The sequence below is a fragment of the Bos taurus genome, chromosome 3 (genome assembly GCF_002263795.3).
Source record: "Bos taurus isolate L1 Dominette 01449 registration number 42190680 breed Hereford chromosome 3, ARS-UCD2.0, whole genome shotgun sequence".
In the NCBI taxonomy this organism is placed as follows: Eukaryota; Metazoa; Chordata; class Mammalia; order Artiodactyla; family Bovidae; genus Bos; species Bos taurus.
Genome location: NC_037330.1, coordinates 95,778,809 through 95,798,963, shown reverse-complemented (window position 1 = coordinate 95,798,963; position 20,155 = coordinate 95,778,809). Strand labels below are relative to the sequence as shown.

At 38.4% G+C, this 20,155-nt stretch overlaps 1 protein-coding gene across 3 annotated transcripts in view; it reads right to left on the bottom strand.

Annotated features, from left to right (window-relative positions):
- FAF1 (Fas associated factor 1) overlaps positions 1–20,155 on the bottom strand; it is a 497,629-nt gene that overhangs the window by 50,134 nt on the left and 427,340 nt on the right. For all 3 annotated transcript variants that reach the window (NM_001046318.1, XM_059884654.1, XM_059884655.1), the window contains 2 exons: positions 12,441–12,521; positions 10,804–10,881 (listed from right to left, as the gene is read on the bottom strand). In NM_001046318.1, the coding sequence (NP_001039783.1) occupies positions 10,804–10,881; positions 12,441–12,521 (159 nt within the window). The remainder of the gene's footprint in view (positions 1–10,803; positions 10,882–12,440; positions 12,522–20,155) is intronic.

Here is a 20,155-nt window from a genome sequence, read left to right as displayed (position 1 = left end):
AAACAGAAAGTGTAAGGTACACCTACACCAACTTTTCATACGAATAATCCAAGACTGGTCTAACTTACACCCACACATACATACATAAATACATGCACACTCTCTTCTAGTCAGTTATGAGTACACACTAAATAACTATTTATAGCTGGCTGAAGCAGAGTGTGAAATAGGCTAAAGCTAACATTAATTAATTCCATGAACTCTTAAAATGAGCACCTATGTGTCACCTCCCATCTAGATGATGGGAAAATAAGAGGGAACAAAACAGATAAAATATTCTGCTTCCATGAGGCCAACATTTTAATAGGGTGGGAGAAAAATAAATATACACACAAGAAAATATACAGTTTGTCACATAATGATGAGTACTGTGGAGAAAAGAGCAGGAAGTATAGGTAAAGGAAGGTACTGCTGCTGCTGCTAAGTCACTTCAGTCATGTCCGACTGTGCGACCCCATAGATGGCAGCCCACCAGGCTCCCCCGTCCCTGGGATTCTCCAGGCAAGAACAATGGAGTGGATTGCCATTTCCTTCTCCAATGCATGAAAGTGAAAAGTGAAAGGGAAGTCGCTCAGTAGTGTCCAACTCTTAGCGACCCCATGGACTGCAGCCTACCAGGCTCCTCCATCCACGGGATTTTCCAGGTGAGAGTATGGGAGTGGGCTGTCATTAAGGGGAACATTAAATACCATAAACCTCGGTACAAATATAAATACAAATACCATAGGCCTCAGTGAGTAGAGGCTTAAAGGAAAGAAGGAGTCATATTTATATCTAAAAGAAGTATTATAGGCAGAAGTCACAATAAATGCAAAGCCAGAATGATCAGGTGGAAAGGGGTAGGAGTTGGAGTCATAGAGGAAGTAAAGGAGAAGAGTGATTAGATCGTTTGTCTTGAGTAGCCCACTTAAATGATTTTTTTCCCATTTAAAAATTTAGGTATAATTTATATATAGTAGCTCAGCTGGTAAAGAATCCACCTGCAATGCAGGAAAACCTGGTTTGATTTCTGGGTCAGGAAGATCCACTGGAGAATGGATAGGCTACCCACTCCAGTATTCTTGGGCTTCCCTTGTGGCTCAACTGTTAAAGAATCCTCCTGCAATGCAGGAGACCTGGGTTCAATTCCTGGGTTGGGAAGATCCCCTAGAGAAGGGAAAGGCTACCCACTCCAGTATTCTGGCCTGGAGAATTCCATGGACTGTATAGGCCATGGGGTTGCAAAGAGTCAGACACAACTGAGCGACTTTCATTTTCCCTTTCCTTGGAAGAAAAGCTATGACAAACCTAGACAGCATATTAAAAAGCAGAGACATTACTTTGCTGACAACAGTCCATCTAGTCAAAGCTATGGTTTTTCCAGTACTCATGCAATGACGTGAGAGTTGGACCAAAAAGAACACTGAGTGGCAAAGAACTGATGCTTTTGAACTGTGGTATTAGAGAAGAGTCTTGAGAGTCCCTTGGACTGCAAGGAGATCAAACCAGTCAAACCACTTTCGCACATACACATATATAGTAAAACTCATCCTTTTAAATGCATAATTCAATGAATTTTGATAAATGCATACATTTGTTTAACCATCATCACCCATCAAGATAAAGAACAATTCTATCGTCTACCTCCCAATTCCCTTATCCCCCGGCAACCTGTTTTCTATCCCTAGTTTTGCCTTTTTCAGAATGTTATATAAATTTAGTTATAAATGTCATATAAATGGCTTCCTTCATTTAATGTAATGCATTTGAGATTTATCTATGTTGTTGAATATATCAGTAGTTCACTTCTACCTATTACTGATTGGTATTCCATTATGTAGCTATATTACAGTTTGATTACTCTTTCTCCAATTGAGGGACACTTGAGTAATTTCCAGTTTGGGGTGATTACAAACAAAGCCAATATAAACATCTGAGTACAGACTTCTGCATAAAAATACATTTCTCTGTTACTTTCATTTCATTGATATAAATACCTAGGTGTGACTGCTGGGTCATATGGTGTGTATATTATAACTTTATAAGAAAGTGCCAAATTATTTTCCAAAGTGGATGTGCTATCATTAATGATTCCCATCATTAATATATGAGCATTTCAGTTGCTCTTCATTTTTGCTACTACTTGGTATTGTCCTTTTTTTTCTAAATACTATTCTATTGATAATTAGTGTGTATCTATTGTGGTATTAATTTGCATTTCTCTAATGACTAATAATGTTGAGTATCTTCTCACATCTTTATTTGCCCTGATGTATATCTTCCTTGGTGAAGTGTCTGTTCAAATATTTGGCCCATTTTTAAACTAAGGGTTTTTAAAAAAAATTGAGTTTTGAGAGTTCATTATACATTTTGGATATTAGAAAGATGACTTTTCTATCAGTCTGTGGCTTGTCTTTTCAGTTTCTTAACGATGTCTTCTGAACACAAGTTCTTAATTTTGATGAAGTCTAAATATTTGTTATTTTTTGACTTGTGCTTTTGATGTCAGAACTAAGAAATCTTTGCTTCACTCAAAACCATGAAGGTTTTCTCCTATGTTTTCTTTTAGGGCTTTAATAGTTTTAGGTTTTACATTTAGGTTTATGACCCATTTTCAGTTAATTATTGAACATGATGTAAGATATGGATTGGAAGTGTTTTTACTGTTTTGTCTTCAGTTTTGTTTTGCATATGGATATTCACTAGTTTGCAGCATCATTTGTTGAAAAGACCATCCTTTCTCCATTTTATTGTCTTGGCACTTTTTAAAAAATCAACTGACAATCCACACATGTGGATCTATTTCTGGATTCTTTGTTCTGTATCATGTATATATGGGACAATCATTTTGGCAATCCCCACACTGTCTTGATTATACTGTCTTGAAATCTAGTAGTGTAAATCCACTGACCCGTTTCTTTCACAACTGATTTTTGGCTATTCTAGTTCTACTGGCTTTTCATAAAATTTTAGAATCCATTTGTGAATGTCTAGAAAAAGAAAAAAAATCCTGCAAAGATTTTGACTGAAATCACTGTAAAGATTTTAGCTTTTATTTTGAGATATGAAGACAGGTGATGTGAAATGACATGATATGCCAATTGTTTTAAGAAGAATGTATCAAAAGACATATAGGAAAGGCAAAATGGAGGCATGGAGTCAAGCTGCGAGGATACTAAAGTAATCAAGGTAACAGAAATGGTTGCTTAGGTGAGGGTGGTAGCAATGGGGTTAGTGAGGAGCATGTGAGTTCCACATATATTTTGAAGGTAGAGTCAACAGGATTTGCTCATTAAATAGGGACATGAAAGAGAGAAGTTCCAAGCTTTTTGGCTCAAACAACTGGAAAGATTTTCCACTTATGATAGGGAAGACTGTGGAAGGTAAGATTGGGTGGGGAGAGTAAGATCAGTTGTTCAGTTTAAGATATGTTAAATTTGTGATGCCTATTAGACATCTAAATGGAGATGATGGGCTGGCAATTATACATTCATGTCTGGAGTTCAAGGAATGGGAGGAGATGGAAATATAAATTTGGGGGCCAAATGTATAGACAGTACTTAAAATCATAATAATAAATGAGATCATCAAATAAGTGTAATAGATCTTATACAGGTATTGCTGGTCTGACCCAATCCTAGAGCCATTCTCTGCTCCTGGCAACCAATCATCAATCTAGAGGATATAAAAGCTTACTAAAAATACAGCCTCACTGCTGGATAAAGTAAATCAAGGCAAATGAGATCATATTTCATAAACTGATATTCAGATATATGATTTTTGGGCTGCTTCTGGATATGAAGAACAGGCTTCAGGTAGTAGTTCAGATACCATGAAAATGAAATTTATAGTTTAATGGTTCACAAGGCTAGTAGCAGAATACTTTAAGTGGAACCACCTAAGCAATGCTGCTGCTGCCGCTAAGTCGCTTCAGTCGTGTCCAACTCTGTGCGACCCCAGAGTCAGCAGCCCACCAGGCTCCCCTGTCCCTGGGATTCTCCAGGCAAGAACACTGGAGTGGGTTGCCATTTCCTTCTCCAATGCATGAAAGTGAAAAGTGAAAGTGAAATCGCTCAGTCGCGTCCGACTCCTCTCGACCCCATGGACTGAGCCTACCACGCTCCTCTGTCCATGGGATTTTCCAGGCAAGAGTACTGGAGTAGGGTGCCATTGCCTTCTCCGACCTAAGAAATAAGTCTCTATAATTATAGTAAGGTGTATTTATATATTGTCACCTTCCTTACTAAGTTGTTGCAGAGATTCAACAAGTTAATATCTGTAAAGTGCTCAGCACAGAGTTTAGGACACATTAACTGCTCAAGAATTGATGCTTTTGGACTGTGGTGCTGGAGAAGGCTCTTGAGAGTCCCTTGGACTGCAAGGAGATCCAACCAGTCCATCCTAAAGGAGATCAGTCCTGGGTCTTCACTGGGAGGACTGATGTTGAAGCTGAAGCTCCAATACTTTGGCCACCTGATGCGAAGAGCTGACTCATTGGAAAAGACCCTGGTGCTGGGGAAAGATTGAGGGCAGGAGGAGAAGGGGATGACAGAGGATGAGATGGTTGGATGGCATCATCGACTCGATGGACATGGGTCTGGGTGGACTCCAGGAGTTGGTGATGGACAGGGAGGCCTGGCGTGCTGTGGTTCATGGGGTTGCAAAGAGTCGGACACGACTGAGCAATTGAACTGAACTGAACTGCTCAACAGACAGTGACATGCTGATGGCAAAATTGATTATCATTATGGTCCAGTGTAATGGTATTATCTATGTGAAAAGAAGCAACTTACCTAAGATGAAAACACAAACTATAAAAAACAGTTTTAGTTTAATAACCTGTTCATGGTGCCACCTTCATTCTTCCTGTGTAGAATAACAGATAAAAAGAATACTGGATCGGAGTTCTGGTTCTGCCTTTACTAGACAAATGCTAGGTAAGAATTTTAAAATAGGCATTTTAATCCTGCTATGATCTTATTTTCTTCATCTGTAAGATGGTAATGATTGTTATCTCCCATAATCCATTTTGTAGGATGGTTGTGAAGATTAAATCAGAGAATTGAAGAGAAGTGCCGATGTTTTTAATTCCATGTTCTTCTGTTCTCTCATTTAGTGGTCTTTAATATTGCTTAGGATTTTCTACTTGAAGAGGCATAAAGATTGAAAGGAACCAACTCTGGGTAGATGGGCAAAAACATAGTGTTAGAATTTTCTGTTTGAGGAAACCAGCAACAAAAGGGAATAGCTTTGGGTCCATTCTTTCCTACCCATGATTCCCCAAAACCTGGCCTTTCAGCACTTAGCTCTAGTGATTGAGACTATGTTCCAAATTTGCCCATTTACAGTTCTGAGGAAGTCCTATGCTTTTCTCCCTTTTTTCCAGCCCATACCTTTTGCCATTCGTCCAGTCACCTATCTATTCAATCCATCCAAAATACTCTTCTACTTCATCTTTAACCACCAATGTATTATCAGTCCTCCAAAGCTTCCTTCCTCTGTTAAGTCTTCTCGTTGCCTTCCTAGTCAGAGGTCATCTTCCTCCAAACCTGCTATTCTAATGGTTTTTACAATGTGTATTATGTTTTCCTATAGTTATTTGGTATTCATCTACCCCCCTGTACTAAACAGTGAGTTCCTTGAGGGTACAGGCTGTCTCACACTTGCTAGATAGTACCCACAGTACCAGACTCATTGATCTGTACACACAAAAATATTAACAAATATTTGCTGAATATTGACTGATTAAAGTCTTGGGAGTCAACAATCTTAGTTGAAACCTTCTCTACTTACTCCAAACTCAGTGACAAAAAACAATATTCAGGAAAGATTTCTTAAAGGATATGTAGTTCATACATTTCTTTAAAAATAAATTAAAAAAAATTTTTTTGGCTGCGCTAGGCCTTTGTTGCTCACAGGCTTTCTTTAGCTGTGGCACATGGGGGCTAGTTTCTAGTTGCAGTGCACAGGCTTCTTATTGTAGTGGCTTCTCTTGTTGCAGAGCATGGCCTCTAAGTCACGCAGGCTTCAGTAGTTGTGGCTCCTGGGCTCAAGAGCACAGGCTCAACAGTTATGGCACATGGGCTTAGCTGCTCTGCGGCATGGGGGAATCTTCCCAGATTAGGGATTGAACCCATGTCTCCTGAATAGGCAGGCAGTTTCTTTACCACTGAGCCACCAGGGAAGCCCCATACATTTCTTTAATTATGATAAAATCCATTCTTTAAACTGAACTATCAGAAAAATGTATTGTTTGAGCCTTTGCAGAGATGCTTTCATTAAATTGTGCTCTGGTCTTATGACTTTAAAGTTGAAAGTTGTAAGAAGCTGTTATACATGACTTGCTATTGCTATTACAGCTACTGGATATACTTGAGAACAGTATTCACCATACTGCATACTTTCCTCTCGAACAGGAACCATATGGAACATTGCTCTATGGTCTTTGTGCTTGAAAAATCTAGGCACCTTCTGAGGGACTGTAACATCAGCTTTTATCTGATATTATAGACAGAGTAACACCTGTAAACAATCATATTTTCCTTTAGCCCAAGAGAAGCAAATAACAAATTCTGTGGCAAATGTACAGAACTCAGTCATATGCATTTGGTGTCTCTGCTGGATTATCTGTTGTCAACATATTAATCTTATCTTTGGCTTTATCTTCCTTAATTTACCTTGTCTTGATTTCTTCATCTTTTCTTTTGCTTTTAATCCATTTGAATCAAATTGCATGTATTTATGTCAGTTATTTGAAATTCATTTTGGAAAGAGTAAGTAGATATATAAATTAGGAAGACAGCACAAATTTTTCTTGTCATTTCTTTTTTTTTCCCCTTCAGAATAGTCTTACAGACTTTCACCTTATCATGGCCAAGGACCAGATCAAATGCATTCCTAGATTTTACTGATTTTACTTCAGGACTTACCATAGCAAAATAAAGCCAATTCTGAAGGAATTTTCCTGTAACCAAGGTGATCTAACTATTCAGTACTTCATTTTTCTAAAGAATGTTGTAATACTTAGAGATAATGAAAATAATAAAACCATTCTTGTTTCTCTACAATTACATAGCTTAGGTTTTCTGGTTAGAAAGGGATGCAGTGTTACTGTGAAAAGTCAGGTGACTCGGTTTCTAGTCCAGATTATGTGTCCAACCTGTTTAGTGACCATAAGCAAACTGGATAATCTCCCTGGGTCTCAGTTTTTTCAGAGGTTTCAAAATACCAGCTTTTCCCAAAGAGACATTTATTATACACTAGTGTGCTGAAATATGTTAACTGGTGCTCCATGAAAAAATAGGAACTGAGTCTGGATAGCACTGAATTAAATTGAGATAGGTGCTCGTGCTCAGTTGTGTCTATGACTCTTTGCAACTCCATGGACTGTAGCCCATCAGGCTCTTCTGCCCACAAGATTTTCCTGGCAAGAATACTGGAGTGGGTTGCTATTTCCTCCTCCAGGGGTTATCTTCCTGATCCAGGGATCGAATCCGTGTTTCCTGAGTCTCCTGCGCTGGAGGCAGATACTTTATCCCTGAGCCACCAGGGAAGTCCAAACTAAGATAAGCAGAAGATAAAGAGTTTCTCAGTGGTGGGATTTATAAAAGCCATTAATGCAGCTCTCTGAGGGAAAGGATAGTTCAGCATTACCTGAAGTTGTTTTTGGGAGTACACCAAAGGACAAGTTCAAGTAATGACTAACTGCAAAGTATGACTTATCCTTTCTCCCCCTGCGTCCTGTCCTTACACATGTTTACAGCTGGTACACACTTCCACTGAAGTATGCTAAAGGATATTTATGGGGTATTCTATGAGAGGACAAGCTTTACCAACACTGGAAAGAGAGAAAATTTTAGCGAAGGGTAAATAAGGTAAATCATCAGAAGAAAGTACATATGCTACCAAGCTCAAGATCCCTTGGAGATGGGAAAAGCTACCCACTCTAGTATTCTGGCCTAGAGAATTCCATAGTCCATGGGGTTGCAAAGAGTCGGACATGACTGAGTGACTCACTTTCACTTTCTAGGTCTAAAACAGGCAGTTAATTGTGTACACTTGGCATCTAGCAAATATATGTTGAAAATATACTATTAGAGAGAAAGCAAGCACATTTGTGAAAGAGCATAAAAGTAAAAGTTCTAATATTTTAAAACTATATTTCTTGGGACTTCCCTTGTAGTCCAGTGGCTAAGACTCCATATTTTCAACGCAGGGGTGTGCTTAGTCACTCAGTTGTGTCTGACACGACTCCACGGACTGTTGCCTGCCAGGCTCCTTTGTCCATGGAATTTTCCAGGCAAGAATACTGGAGTGGGCTGCCATTTCCTACTCCAGGGCATTTTCTGGACCCAGGGTTTGAACCCAGGTCTCCCACCTGGCAGGCAGATTCTTTACCAGTATGCCACCTGTGAAGCCCTCAATGCAGGGGGCTTGGGTTCAATCCCTGGTAAGGAAACTAGATCCTGCATGCCACAACTAAAGATGCTAGAATTAAGACCCTTTGCAGCCAAATAAATAAATACTTTTTAAAAACACTGTATTTCTTGAAATAGCCTAAACGTATAGTGACAAATCTCTTATCCAAACTTTTATGAAACTCTACACACATGATTCCTATGGTCATACACAATGAAAAATGGCCTTGTACTGGAATGGAGTAAGCAAAAGAGCATGAGCTTGGTACACAGTCATAAAGACCTAAGTGAGAATCTCAGCTGTTCCCATTTCTATGTGTGACTTCTCAATGAGCTTCAGTTTTCTCACATGTGAAGAGAAATCTCTAACCTTATAGCTTGTTTTAATGGTCAATAAGTAAACACAGGTAAAGCAGCTGGCAGAGTACTTGACACAGAAGATGTTCAACAAAGTTATTTCTACCTTCCATTATTGAGAGTCTTCAGCATGTACAAAGACTAGAGTTTGTCAGGTATAGTATCTTGCACATATGTGATAGGCACTCAATAAGTGTTTGAACATGAATAAACTCTGATTTCCAAACGGTGAAATCTTACGCATTTCTCAAGACCTACCTCAAATATCACCTCTTCTATAGTGTTGTCTGATTTCAAAAGCTGTGAAAGATTTTTACTTTGCCCCTAAACTCATAAGTATTTTGCTTTTATTTCTCTCATGTTATTTAGCACCTTTTCCCTTGATCTGCTGTTAATTGTAGACATGTTGCAACTTCCCTACAACATGTAATCTCTTCTTGCAGGCAGAAAATGTCTTTCTAGCCTTTGTTTCTCTTTCAGTGCTAAGCATAATTCTTATTAAAAAATCATTTGTTGATGCTGGAGAGGATGTAGAGACAAGGGAACCCTCCTACACTGTTGGTGGAAATGTAAATTGGTGTATTCACTATGGAGAACAATATGGAGGTTTCTTTAAAAACTAAAAGGAGAGCTACCACATGATCCAGCAATCCTACCCCTGGGCATATATCCAGAAAAGATTAAAAGCTCTAGTTTGAAAAGATACATACACCTCAGTGTGTTTACACTGAGGTATAAACAGCAGCCCTGTTTACAAAAGCCAAGACATGGAAGCAACCTAAGTGTCCATCAACAGATCAATGGATAAAGAAGATGTGCTACCTATACAGGATGGAATATTACTCAGCCATAAAAAAGAATGAAATATTGCCATATGTGGCAACATGGATGGACCAAGAGATTACCATACTCTTGTGAAGTAAGTCAGACTAAGAAAGACCAATATTATGGTTATCAAAAAGGAAAGAAGGGGAAAGGGATAAAATAGGAGTGTGGGATTAACACACTACTATATAAAAAATAAACAAAAATAATTTATTGTATATCATAGGGAACTATAGTCAAAACCTTGTAATTATCTATAATGGAACAGAATTTGAAAAAAAAATATGTGTGTGTGTGTGTGTGTGTATCTGAATCATTTCTCTGTACACCTGAAACTAACACTATGTTGTAAAATCAACTATATATCAATTTTTAAAAATCTGCTGAATAAGTTATGAGGCAGCATCCTCTGACAAAGAATGAAGACTAATGGAGTTTTCCTCAGCCCAAGTTAGGGCCCTCCAGGCTTTTCCATCACTTGCTTCCTCTTTTGATAAATGAATTTGGCCATTAATTTCACGTCTAGCAAAAAGTTCTAAAAGTCCTTTTCTGCGAGCCATCCAAGGAAGTCATTTGATACCACTTCCTTTTTTTTCCCATTGCACTTCAGATAAATCACTAGAATACCTTTTACAAATATTATGTAATTTTATTTTTATAAGACTATGAATTCCTGGAAGGGAGGACCCATAGCCCTGTTCCTAAAGATTTCAGACATGTACTAAGTAGGCAAAAAATATTTGCAAAATGAGTGAATGAAAAATTCTCTACGTTATCATAGACATGACATGAACTCAAGGGGGAAAAAAAACATCAGCTAAGCTAAATGGATTTCTCATAATTAGGGGCCCAGTGCAAGATGTTGTAGGAGTAATTCTCTTTCTCTGGGTGGGTATAGTGAAGTCTGGGAAAAGGGGAGAAAATACAGTCTTTGTGGGGTGAGACAATATTTAGGAAGGATGGGAATATCTGTCAGGCAGGAAAGGGGAGAGGAATTGAGAAGAATAAAAAACCATGAATCTAGTACAAGGTCAAGCTTTCTAAGAGTTCAAAAACATAACAGATCAGGAATGATTCTTCTTAAAAAAAGGTTAGTTTTCCATACTAAAATGAGTCTGGGAAAAGTGGAAAGAATTAAGTTATAAGACATATTAACATCCTTAGTAGCAAATGCAATGGAAATAGACGTAGCATTTTAATAACTTTTCTAAAAATTATGCCCTACCTCACGTTCTTCTTCTTGTTCTTTTCGAATCTGTTCCAAACGAAACTGTTCTGCCATCTCTCTCTCATGAGCTTCCCTCTGTTGATAAAAAAGAATGGAATTCAACACTCAATAAACACTGGTCTACTTAAAAAAAGAAAAAATCCATTCTCAGCATGGCCCAGAGGTACACTATAGTAATGAAAATGTTTCTCTCTGGAACAAAGATGGAAATTAAAGCAACAACAAAGCATAGGTCTTGGATCATGTTTAGGTTCCTATTAAACTTGTGTTTAGGTGCTCTGGGTATTGCAGCATTCAAGATCCTTTAGAGCCTTTCTCTGGTCATCCTTTCTGGTCTTTTCTGCTACCTCAGTTCAGTTCAGTTCAGTCAGTCGGTCATGTCAGACTCTTTGCCACCCCACGGACTGCAGCATGCCGGGCTTCCCTGTCCATCACCAAGTCCTGGAGCTTGCTCAAACTCATGTCCATCAAATTGGTGATGCCATCCAATCATCTCATCCTCTGTCATCCCCTTCTCCTCCTGCCTTCAATCTTCCCCAGCATCAGGGTCTTTTCTAAAGAGTCAGTTCTTTGCATCAGGTGGCCAAAGTATTGGAGCTTCAGCATCAGTTCTTCCAATGAATATTTAGCACTGATTTCCTTTAGGATTGACTGGTTTGATCTCCTTGCAATCCAAAGGACTCTCAACAGTCTTCTCCAGCACCACAGTTCAAAAGTATCAGTTCTTCAGCACTCAGCTTTCCTTATGGTCCAACTCTCACATCCAGACATGACTACTGGAAAAACCATAGCTTTGACTAGACGGATCTCTGTTGGCAGAGTAATGTCTCTGTTTTTTAATACACTGTCTAGGTTTGTCACAGCTTTTCTTCCAAGGAGCACATGTCTTTTCATTTCATGGCTACAGTCATCAACCTCTCCTGTACCCAAATATCAAGCCAGCCTCTGTCATGAACCCCTGCTTTCTGCCCTTCCTGCTAGCATATATTACTTCCTCTCTTATCTCTCTTTCTCTATCTGGTTGGAATAAACAGCCTCTTCTATGAAACCCTTCCAAGTACATTCCCACTTCTTGGCTGTCCATAAAAGCTTTCCACTGGAAATTCTGTTCATTGAACTCTTACAGAACTCAGGGCTTCCCTTATGACATTTACGATCCTTGCCCAAGTGTTCCAGCTATCTGTGCTCTTAACTTAATCTACTCTCCACCACAGTGAGCCTTCTTTCGAGGGTAAGAAACTGTGGCTTATTCATTTTCCTCTTGTGGAAGTGTGTGCTCAAAAGCACTAAATAAGCCAGTGGTTCTCAACCCTGACTGCACATTAAAATCACCTGAAGATTTTTTAAAACATTGCTAAATTTCACCATAGGCTGATTAAAGAACAAATGAAGTAAATACTAGGCCCATTTGTATCTTCATTTCTCATGATTCTTGAAAAAGCTATATCTTGTCAAAATGGACCATGCTTTAAGAACCAGAGGCAGAATTATATTCTTTCTGTTAACTGAATCCAGCTTTCTCCAAGGCAAAGCCACCTCTCATGGATCAAGATGATTAAAGGACTGGCACTTAAATAATCAAAGACTATTTAGGACTGATGTCTTTATCCCAGAAGTCCCTTGACCAAACCTACCTTTGCTCTGTCAGCCTCAAGTGAAAGGCGATAGGCCTCATCTTGTTCTCTCTTCACATTTTCTCTGGCTTCTCGTTCATCCTTATTAAGAAAGGAAAATATTCAATGCATTTTACCACATTACTGTTTTTTAAAGAAAAAAACAATAATCCCCTTGTCTTATCCCTGTATAAATTTATTATAATTAACAAGGCACTTATAAAGTATACAGCATAAACAAGTAATAAGGTGCACAGCACAGTATACAGTGAAAATAAAAAGTTTGAAGCTGAGTGCCACCACTTACAAATTGTGTGACCTTGGGTAAGTTATTTAGGTTCTCTAGGTCTTAGTTTCCTCAACTATAAAAAAGAAACAACATTTGTCTCATAGGGTTGTTGTGAGAATTCAATACCATATTATATAAACTATTAATATCTAGAAAAGTACTTGACATTTAGTTCATTTTCAGTGATTAGTTCCTTTCTCTTTTTCTCCTGATTTTTCTAAGATAAACTTGGAGACTGTCAGAACTGGGCCTAAGGGTTGGGGGACAGAAAAAGACTAGGAAGTAATCCCCTGGTCAGCACAGAAAGAGGCTGAAGTGTCACTGCTAAAGCTTGGTTATGCTGTGCTGTGCTTAGTCGCTCAGTCATGTACGACTCTTTGTGATCCCCTGAACTGCAGCCTACCAGGCTTCTCTGTCCATGGAATTCTCCAGGCAAGAATACTGGAGTGGGTTGCCATGCCCTCCTCCAGGGATCTTCCTGACCCAGGGATCGAACCCAGCTCTTCTGCATTGCAGCTGGATTCTTTACCATCTGAGCCATCAGAGAAAGTATTTCCCCATAACATTCACACTCATGAAGTGTACATAATGTAGAAGTTATTTGAGTTGAAGATCTTTTAGAATATTTTTAATGTCAGAAGTGATTATGCCATCTGCCTACATTTAAACTGTGATGTTATATGAAATTAAGTTAATTCAACTACCAGAATTTATTTGTTAAATTCTGGAGTATAGCCAATATATCAAGGTGCTGTGCTGTGCTTATTCGCTCAGTCGTGTCCAACTCTTTGTGACCTCATGAACTGCAGTCCACCAGGCTCCCCTGTCCTTAGGGATTCTCCAGGCAAGAATACTGGAGTGGGTTGCCATGCCCTCCTCCAGGGGATCTTCCCAACCCAGGTATCAAACCCAGGTCTCCTGCATTGCAGGTAGATTCTTCACCGACTGAGCCAGCAGGGACATATTTATCAATACGTGTACTTAAATTTAATAAATACCCACATTGGTTGACATTAGAGTAGAGCTTCCTTTTATGGTTATTTTGCAGGATAGGTTGAATCATATAAAGTCATCAATATTTGCTGGCTTTTGACCCATAAAAATGGATATTTAGTACGGTTTAACTTAATTCTTTCTTTTTGTCTCCTTGATTCAATATATGTTTACTCAGGCTGAGTATATGCTCAGCACTGTCTTAGGTGCACCCTGTGATATCTACTCAAGGTTGGCCTTCTCCCTGAAGTCTCATACTCCTTTTGGTTTCAATGATCCCATTAACTCTACAATCTCTGGTATAAATAGTAACATTTCATTGATTCCTAGTCTTTCAAATAAAAAATTATAAAGAATTAGATGCTGCCGTCCTGAAGTTAATTGCTATACTCTCTATGATGAAGTATGCCAGGGAAATTTAATGTTACAATAAAATATCAGGAACAATGTTTAACCTGAGAGTCACTTAGATTGCAAAGTAATCAGGATAATTTACAAGCCATGTAATATTATTACACATGAATAAAACTAGGTTGTAAAAACTTCTACTTGGAGACTTAGTACTTAGCTATTAGTATTTTCATTTTAAAGAAATAGAAGCATATTCCTTTAAAAATATCTTCATTGATTCCAACGGGTATTTCCCACTTTGGTCTACATACTACAGTTTTACTATGACCAGGTAAAACCAGACTGATGAGACATATTTTGTATATTTCTGTTTATATTTACATTTGCCTAACTCATTACTTTGAGTTAGGCACCTCCTCCCTCCAATATACACCTCCCTCCCCCAATATACAAGCTTGTACAGAGTGGACACTTAATAGCTCTTTTGGCCATGGCTGATCTATATTTGACGTATAATATCTTATTTTTTCACCGAGAGAGGTAATGAGAAGATTAGTAGACCTGTGTTCAAGTTCCAGCCATGCTATTAGCAAGCTGTGTATTCTTGGGTAAACAGTGTCTCCCTTTTCAGTCATTTATTAAGTTGAAGAATCGAATTTTTAAGGATTCTGTGCCTTTCTAAACAAGTCTATCTTTCCAAATTTAGATATCCCTAATATTATCAACAACCTATGGGAGTTCTCTTTTAATATTTCAAATAGGGAAATATTTAAGATGCTTAAAATTTTAACTGTAACATACTTTTGATCCCATCCGCAAATTAGTTTAGATTTCTCTTGTAACATCCTGTATTTTCCCTTTAAAAACATTTATAACAATTGTATTGTCATGTGATTGTTTATTTAATGTGAGAGTCCCCCATGACAACTGTAAGCACCATAAAGGCAGGGACCTTGTCCATATTACATACCGTTATATTACAAGTGTTTTGCACAATGCCTAACTTTTGGGAGGCATTTAACAAGCATCTGTTGAATAAATGAACTGCCTTTCCAGGCATAAAACATTTATTGTCTACTGTAAAAATTAGGGAGGAAAATGATACAGCTCATTCACAAAGCAGCTCCATCTGAGTCAATGAAATTGACTAGCTGGGCAGAAATGACCTGTTATGACACTATGTACACACCACAAAGGGATCTTCTAAAAGCTCTATGAGCACAAATACAGTCTAGGATAGAAGTATTCTAGTTGAACAGCTCTGTTTTAAAACAGACTGTTGCAGATATGAAAGGTCATTAAATACAGGGATCCATGGCATAAAATGTGGCACCTGTTGTGACAGGACTTCCTAAACCAGCTAACTTTCTTCCTTCCCTCTCCCCTCTTCTCCTTTCTATTTCTCTGCCCTTCTTTCTTTCTTACAAATATTTTTTAAGCACCAATTTTACTTTAGGCATCACACTAGCAGTGTGAAGCAGGAATACAGAATACAGAAGCAGGACACAGTTTAATAGAGGAAGACATAGATAATTATATATGGACCACCTTTATCATTATTTTGGGTATCTACTGATTTACTGTGACAAGTTCAGTGTTCAAGTTTTGCATTATTTTCCTTTTGTTTCTTAAATAACGTCACTCTTACCACCTGGAAAACATCTTGTTCCATTGGCTGTATCCCTCAAAATTCCAACAGCTTTTCATATATTTTTAGAAATATAAGAGACCAGTATACAGATAAAAGAAACTGAAATCACATAAGGATAAATAATTTACACATGACCATTAAGTTAGTGGCAGAACTCAGATTCGAATCCAAATCAGCAATATTCTCCTCTCCTCTCCCCTGGTAATTCAATGTTCCTTTCCTTACTCACGATGTCCCTGAGTATCAGACAGGGAGACAGAAGGCCCAGCTCAGGCATGTGGCCCAGGGTCAATTTTCCTAAATTCTATCATGGTCATAGATCCTTGCATGTTTGGTAGTTGCTTGTGATTGACTATCATCCATTTTTTCCCCCTGTCTTGTAGATTTTATACTTGCCTCTCCAACTGTCCTACTCACAGTCATTCCCAATTTGGGGCTATAGAGAATGTTGCTTAGCCTTTCCCCCCATTATCCTATGTTGCTGCTGTTGTGCAGTTGCTAAGCTGTGTCCGACTCATTACGATCCCTTGGACTATAGCCTGCCAGGCTCCTCTCTACATGGGGTTTTTTCAGGCAAGAATACTGGAGTGGGTTGCCATTTTCTTCTCCAGGGAATCTTCCCAGATCAGAGATTGAACCCGCATCTTTTGCACTGGCAAGGAGATTCTTTACCACTGAATCACCTGGGAAGCCCATATTATGATCAAACTTTTAGGACAATTCCAGGTACTGTGGTTAACAGTTCATGTATAAGTTTGTTTACATAACCTGTGCCTCTTGGAACTTCTGTGTCCTACAAATACTGTCCTTGCAGAGGTGCCCCTTGCTAAATCTCAGGGGATGCATCAGACAAAGTGATTAGAAATACACTGCTGCTTAGGTGGAGGTAGAACAGCTGGATGATCCGGTTTAGGAACAGGTTTCAGGTGCTGCCTGATCTATGGCTTGGACTACTTAGTATAAAAATACTTCCTGTTATAGGAAAATGAGAAGCTGGATTGCTCAGAACTAAGCAGTAACCTCTACTGGAGCCTTTCACCTGTAGCATACTTGTCACTGCTCTCATGCTGCTTTGTGCCACACTCATCTGTGTATCTGTCTCACTACTTCCTGCTGCTGCTAAGTCGCTTCAGTCGTGTCCAACTCTGTGTGACCCCATAGACGGCAGCCCACCAGGCTCCCCCGTCCCTGGGATTCTCCAGGCAGGAACACTGGAGTGGGTTGCCATTGCCTTCTCTGCACTACTCCCTACTTGAGCTGTAAACTCCCTAAGGGAAAGGACTCTATATATTCTATAGCATCTAGGCTACTATCTTATACATAGCAAGCATTCGATACACATTTGGTAGATGAATGAGTGGAATTATCAGTGCTCACCAGTTTTACATCTGAAGTTCTTGAACTTCTAAGTATTCTTTAGACTAGTGATTTTTTTTACATAAGCATATTTTTTCTGAGTAGTATAATTACTTGCAAAGAAGTGCTAGAATTCAAATTCAAACCCAGTCTTTTCCTTCTGAAAGCCTAGACCTTTTTTCCACTGTGGCTCTCTGGGTTGCTCAGTAGAGTTTTATATCTCTGAAACAGTGACCACTGAATTAGATGTCTCTACAACTCATCAAAAATAATGTCCATTAGACAGTAAAGTGTCTGCTTACAATGTGGGAGAGCTGGGTTCGATCTCTGGGTCGGGAAGATCCCCTGGAGAAGGGAATGGCAACCCACTCCAGTATTCACGCCTGGAAAATCCCATGGACCAAGGAGCCTGGTGGGCTACAGTCCATGGGGTCGCAAAGAGTTGGATACGACTGAGTGACTCCACTTCACTTCACTTCAAAAACAATGAACACATTTTATGAGCTATCAAATGATTCTTAAATGAGGAAATGAACCAGACATGGAATTTAAGTGCAACTTGTTACTCCTCCTTGTTTAAAGTTAGTAATCATCAATTAATTCTCAAGAACGAATGCAAAATTTCATATTCTCAAATTGAAGCAAGCTATAGTGATTAGGCTGGTTTCAAATAATAACCAACTGTATACACTAATACCCACATACATATATACATATGGTATTTATTTGTTCCTCTGAATGCCCAGGTCAAAATGTACCTTAGTAAGTAGGTCTTTGATAATAAGGAAATGATCCTGGTCTGTCCCTGAGGAGATATAGACCAAGATAGTGTGAAATTCTTTCAATATAAATACTTAGAAATAGTAGATAAAATATAGCAAAAATGTTAAAAAGTATTGCTTAGCATGTGAGAAAGAAAGGACAAAGGAGAATTCCTAAGTACCAGAAACAAAGAGGAAATTAAATATCAGCACTGTAAAGAGTGAGGTAATATGGAACCTGACAGGTAGATTATCCATCTTGGTAACCTAGAGGCCCAGTTGGAACCAGAAGATTTTATTTTGCACCAAAGCAAGGTAGCAAGTTGGAAAAGTTATCTATGGGATAACTTTTGGTAATCTAACAAAAGTGTAACTGGAGGGTGGAAATAGGTGCAGGGAATAGGGTAAGAAAAACTATTTTAAGAAATAATGGCCAAAATTTTTTTGAATTTGATAACTATAAAGCCACAGATCCAAGAATATAAATGAACATGAGACAAAATAAAAATGAAGAAAGCTACACCAAGGCACATCATAACCAAACTGCATAAAACTAATATTAAAACAAAAATTCTTAAAATCTATCAGAGAAAAGACATAATATATATAGAGAAAAAAATAAAGATGAGATCAGACTTTTCATCTAAAACAGTGTAAATGAGAAGACAGTGAAGAAACATCTTTAAAGCACTGAGAGAAAGCAACAACAAAACTTGTTAACTTAGAATTCTATACCCGGTAAAAATATCTTAAAAATTGAAGGTGAAATGAAGACTTTTTCAAATATATACAGAAGCTGAATTAACTACTATCATATGTACTACAATAAAAGTTAAAGGAAGTCCTTTAAGGAGAAGGAAAATAAGTCTAATCAGAAATCTGGATCTACCCAAAGGAATGAGGAGAATTGAAAATGGGCATTTCATGTGTAACTTAATAGACACTGTCCCTTTACTATTTAAATCTCTATAAGGAACAACTGAGTGTATCTCAACAGCATTTGTTACAGAAATAAAAAATCCATTCTAAATTCACATGAAAACTCAGAGACTCTAAATAGTTAAAAAAAAAAAAAAAAGGAAAGAAAGAAAGAAAAGAAAAAGGAGAACAATTTTGACAACTCACACTTTCAAAACTTACTACAAAGTTAAAGTAACCAAAACCATCTGGTCTAAATCAATGCAATAGAACAGAGAACCCAGGAATAAACTCTCATATAGGAATGCCAAGACCATTCAATGGAGACAGGTGAGTTTTCTCAACAAATGGTTTGGGGAAGCTGGATTTCCATATGGGAAAGAATGAGATTGAATTACCACTTTACACCACATATAAAAACAACAACTAAAAATGAATAAAAGATCTAAAATTAAGAAGTCAAAATTATAAAACTCTTAGAAAATAAAGGTAAAAATTTTAATTGCTTTGGATTAGGCAATGATTCCTTTAGTATGACACAAAGCTCAGGCATTAAAAAGTAAAAATAGATATGTCAGTTCAGTTCAGTTCAGTCGTTCAGTCGTTTCCGACTCTGTGACCCCATGAATTGCAGCACGCCAGGCCTCCTTGTCCATCACCAACTCCTGGAGTTTACCCAAGCTCATGTCCATCGAGTTGGTGATGCCATCCAGCCATCTCATCCTCTGTCGTCCCCTTCTCCTCTTGCCCCCAATCCCTCCCAGCATCAGGGTCTTTTCCAATGAGTCAACCCTTCACATGAGGTGGCCAAAGTAATGGAGTTTCAGCTTCAGCATCAGTCCTTCCAATGAACACCCAGGACTGATCTCCTTTAGGATGGACTGGTTGGATCTCCTTGCAGTCCAAGGGACTCTCAAAAGTCTTCTCCAACACCACAGTTCAAAAGCATCAATTCTTCGGTGTTCTTCACAGTCCAACTCTCACATCCATACATGACCACTGGAAAAACCATAGCCTTGACTAGACGGACCTTTGTTGGCAAAGTAATGTCTCTGCTTTTCAATATGCTATCTAGGTTGGTCAAAACTTTCCTTCCAAGGAGTAAGCATCTTTTAATTTCATGGCTGCAGTCATCACCTCCATTTTTTTGGAGCCCAAAAAAATAAAGTCTGACACTGTTTCCCCATCTACATGCCATGAAGTGATGGGACCAGATGCCATGATCTTTGTTTTCTGAATGCTGAGCTTTAAGCCAACTTTTTCACTCTCCTCTTTCACTTTCATCAAGAGGCTTTTTAGTTCCTCTTCACTTTCTGCCATAAGGGTGGTGTCATCTGCATATCTGAGGTTATTGATATTTCTCCCAGCAATCTTGATTCCAGCTTGTGCTTCTTCCAGCCAAGTTTCTCATGATGTA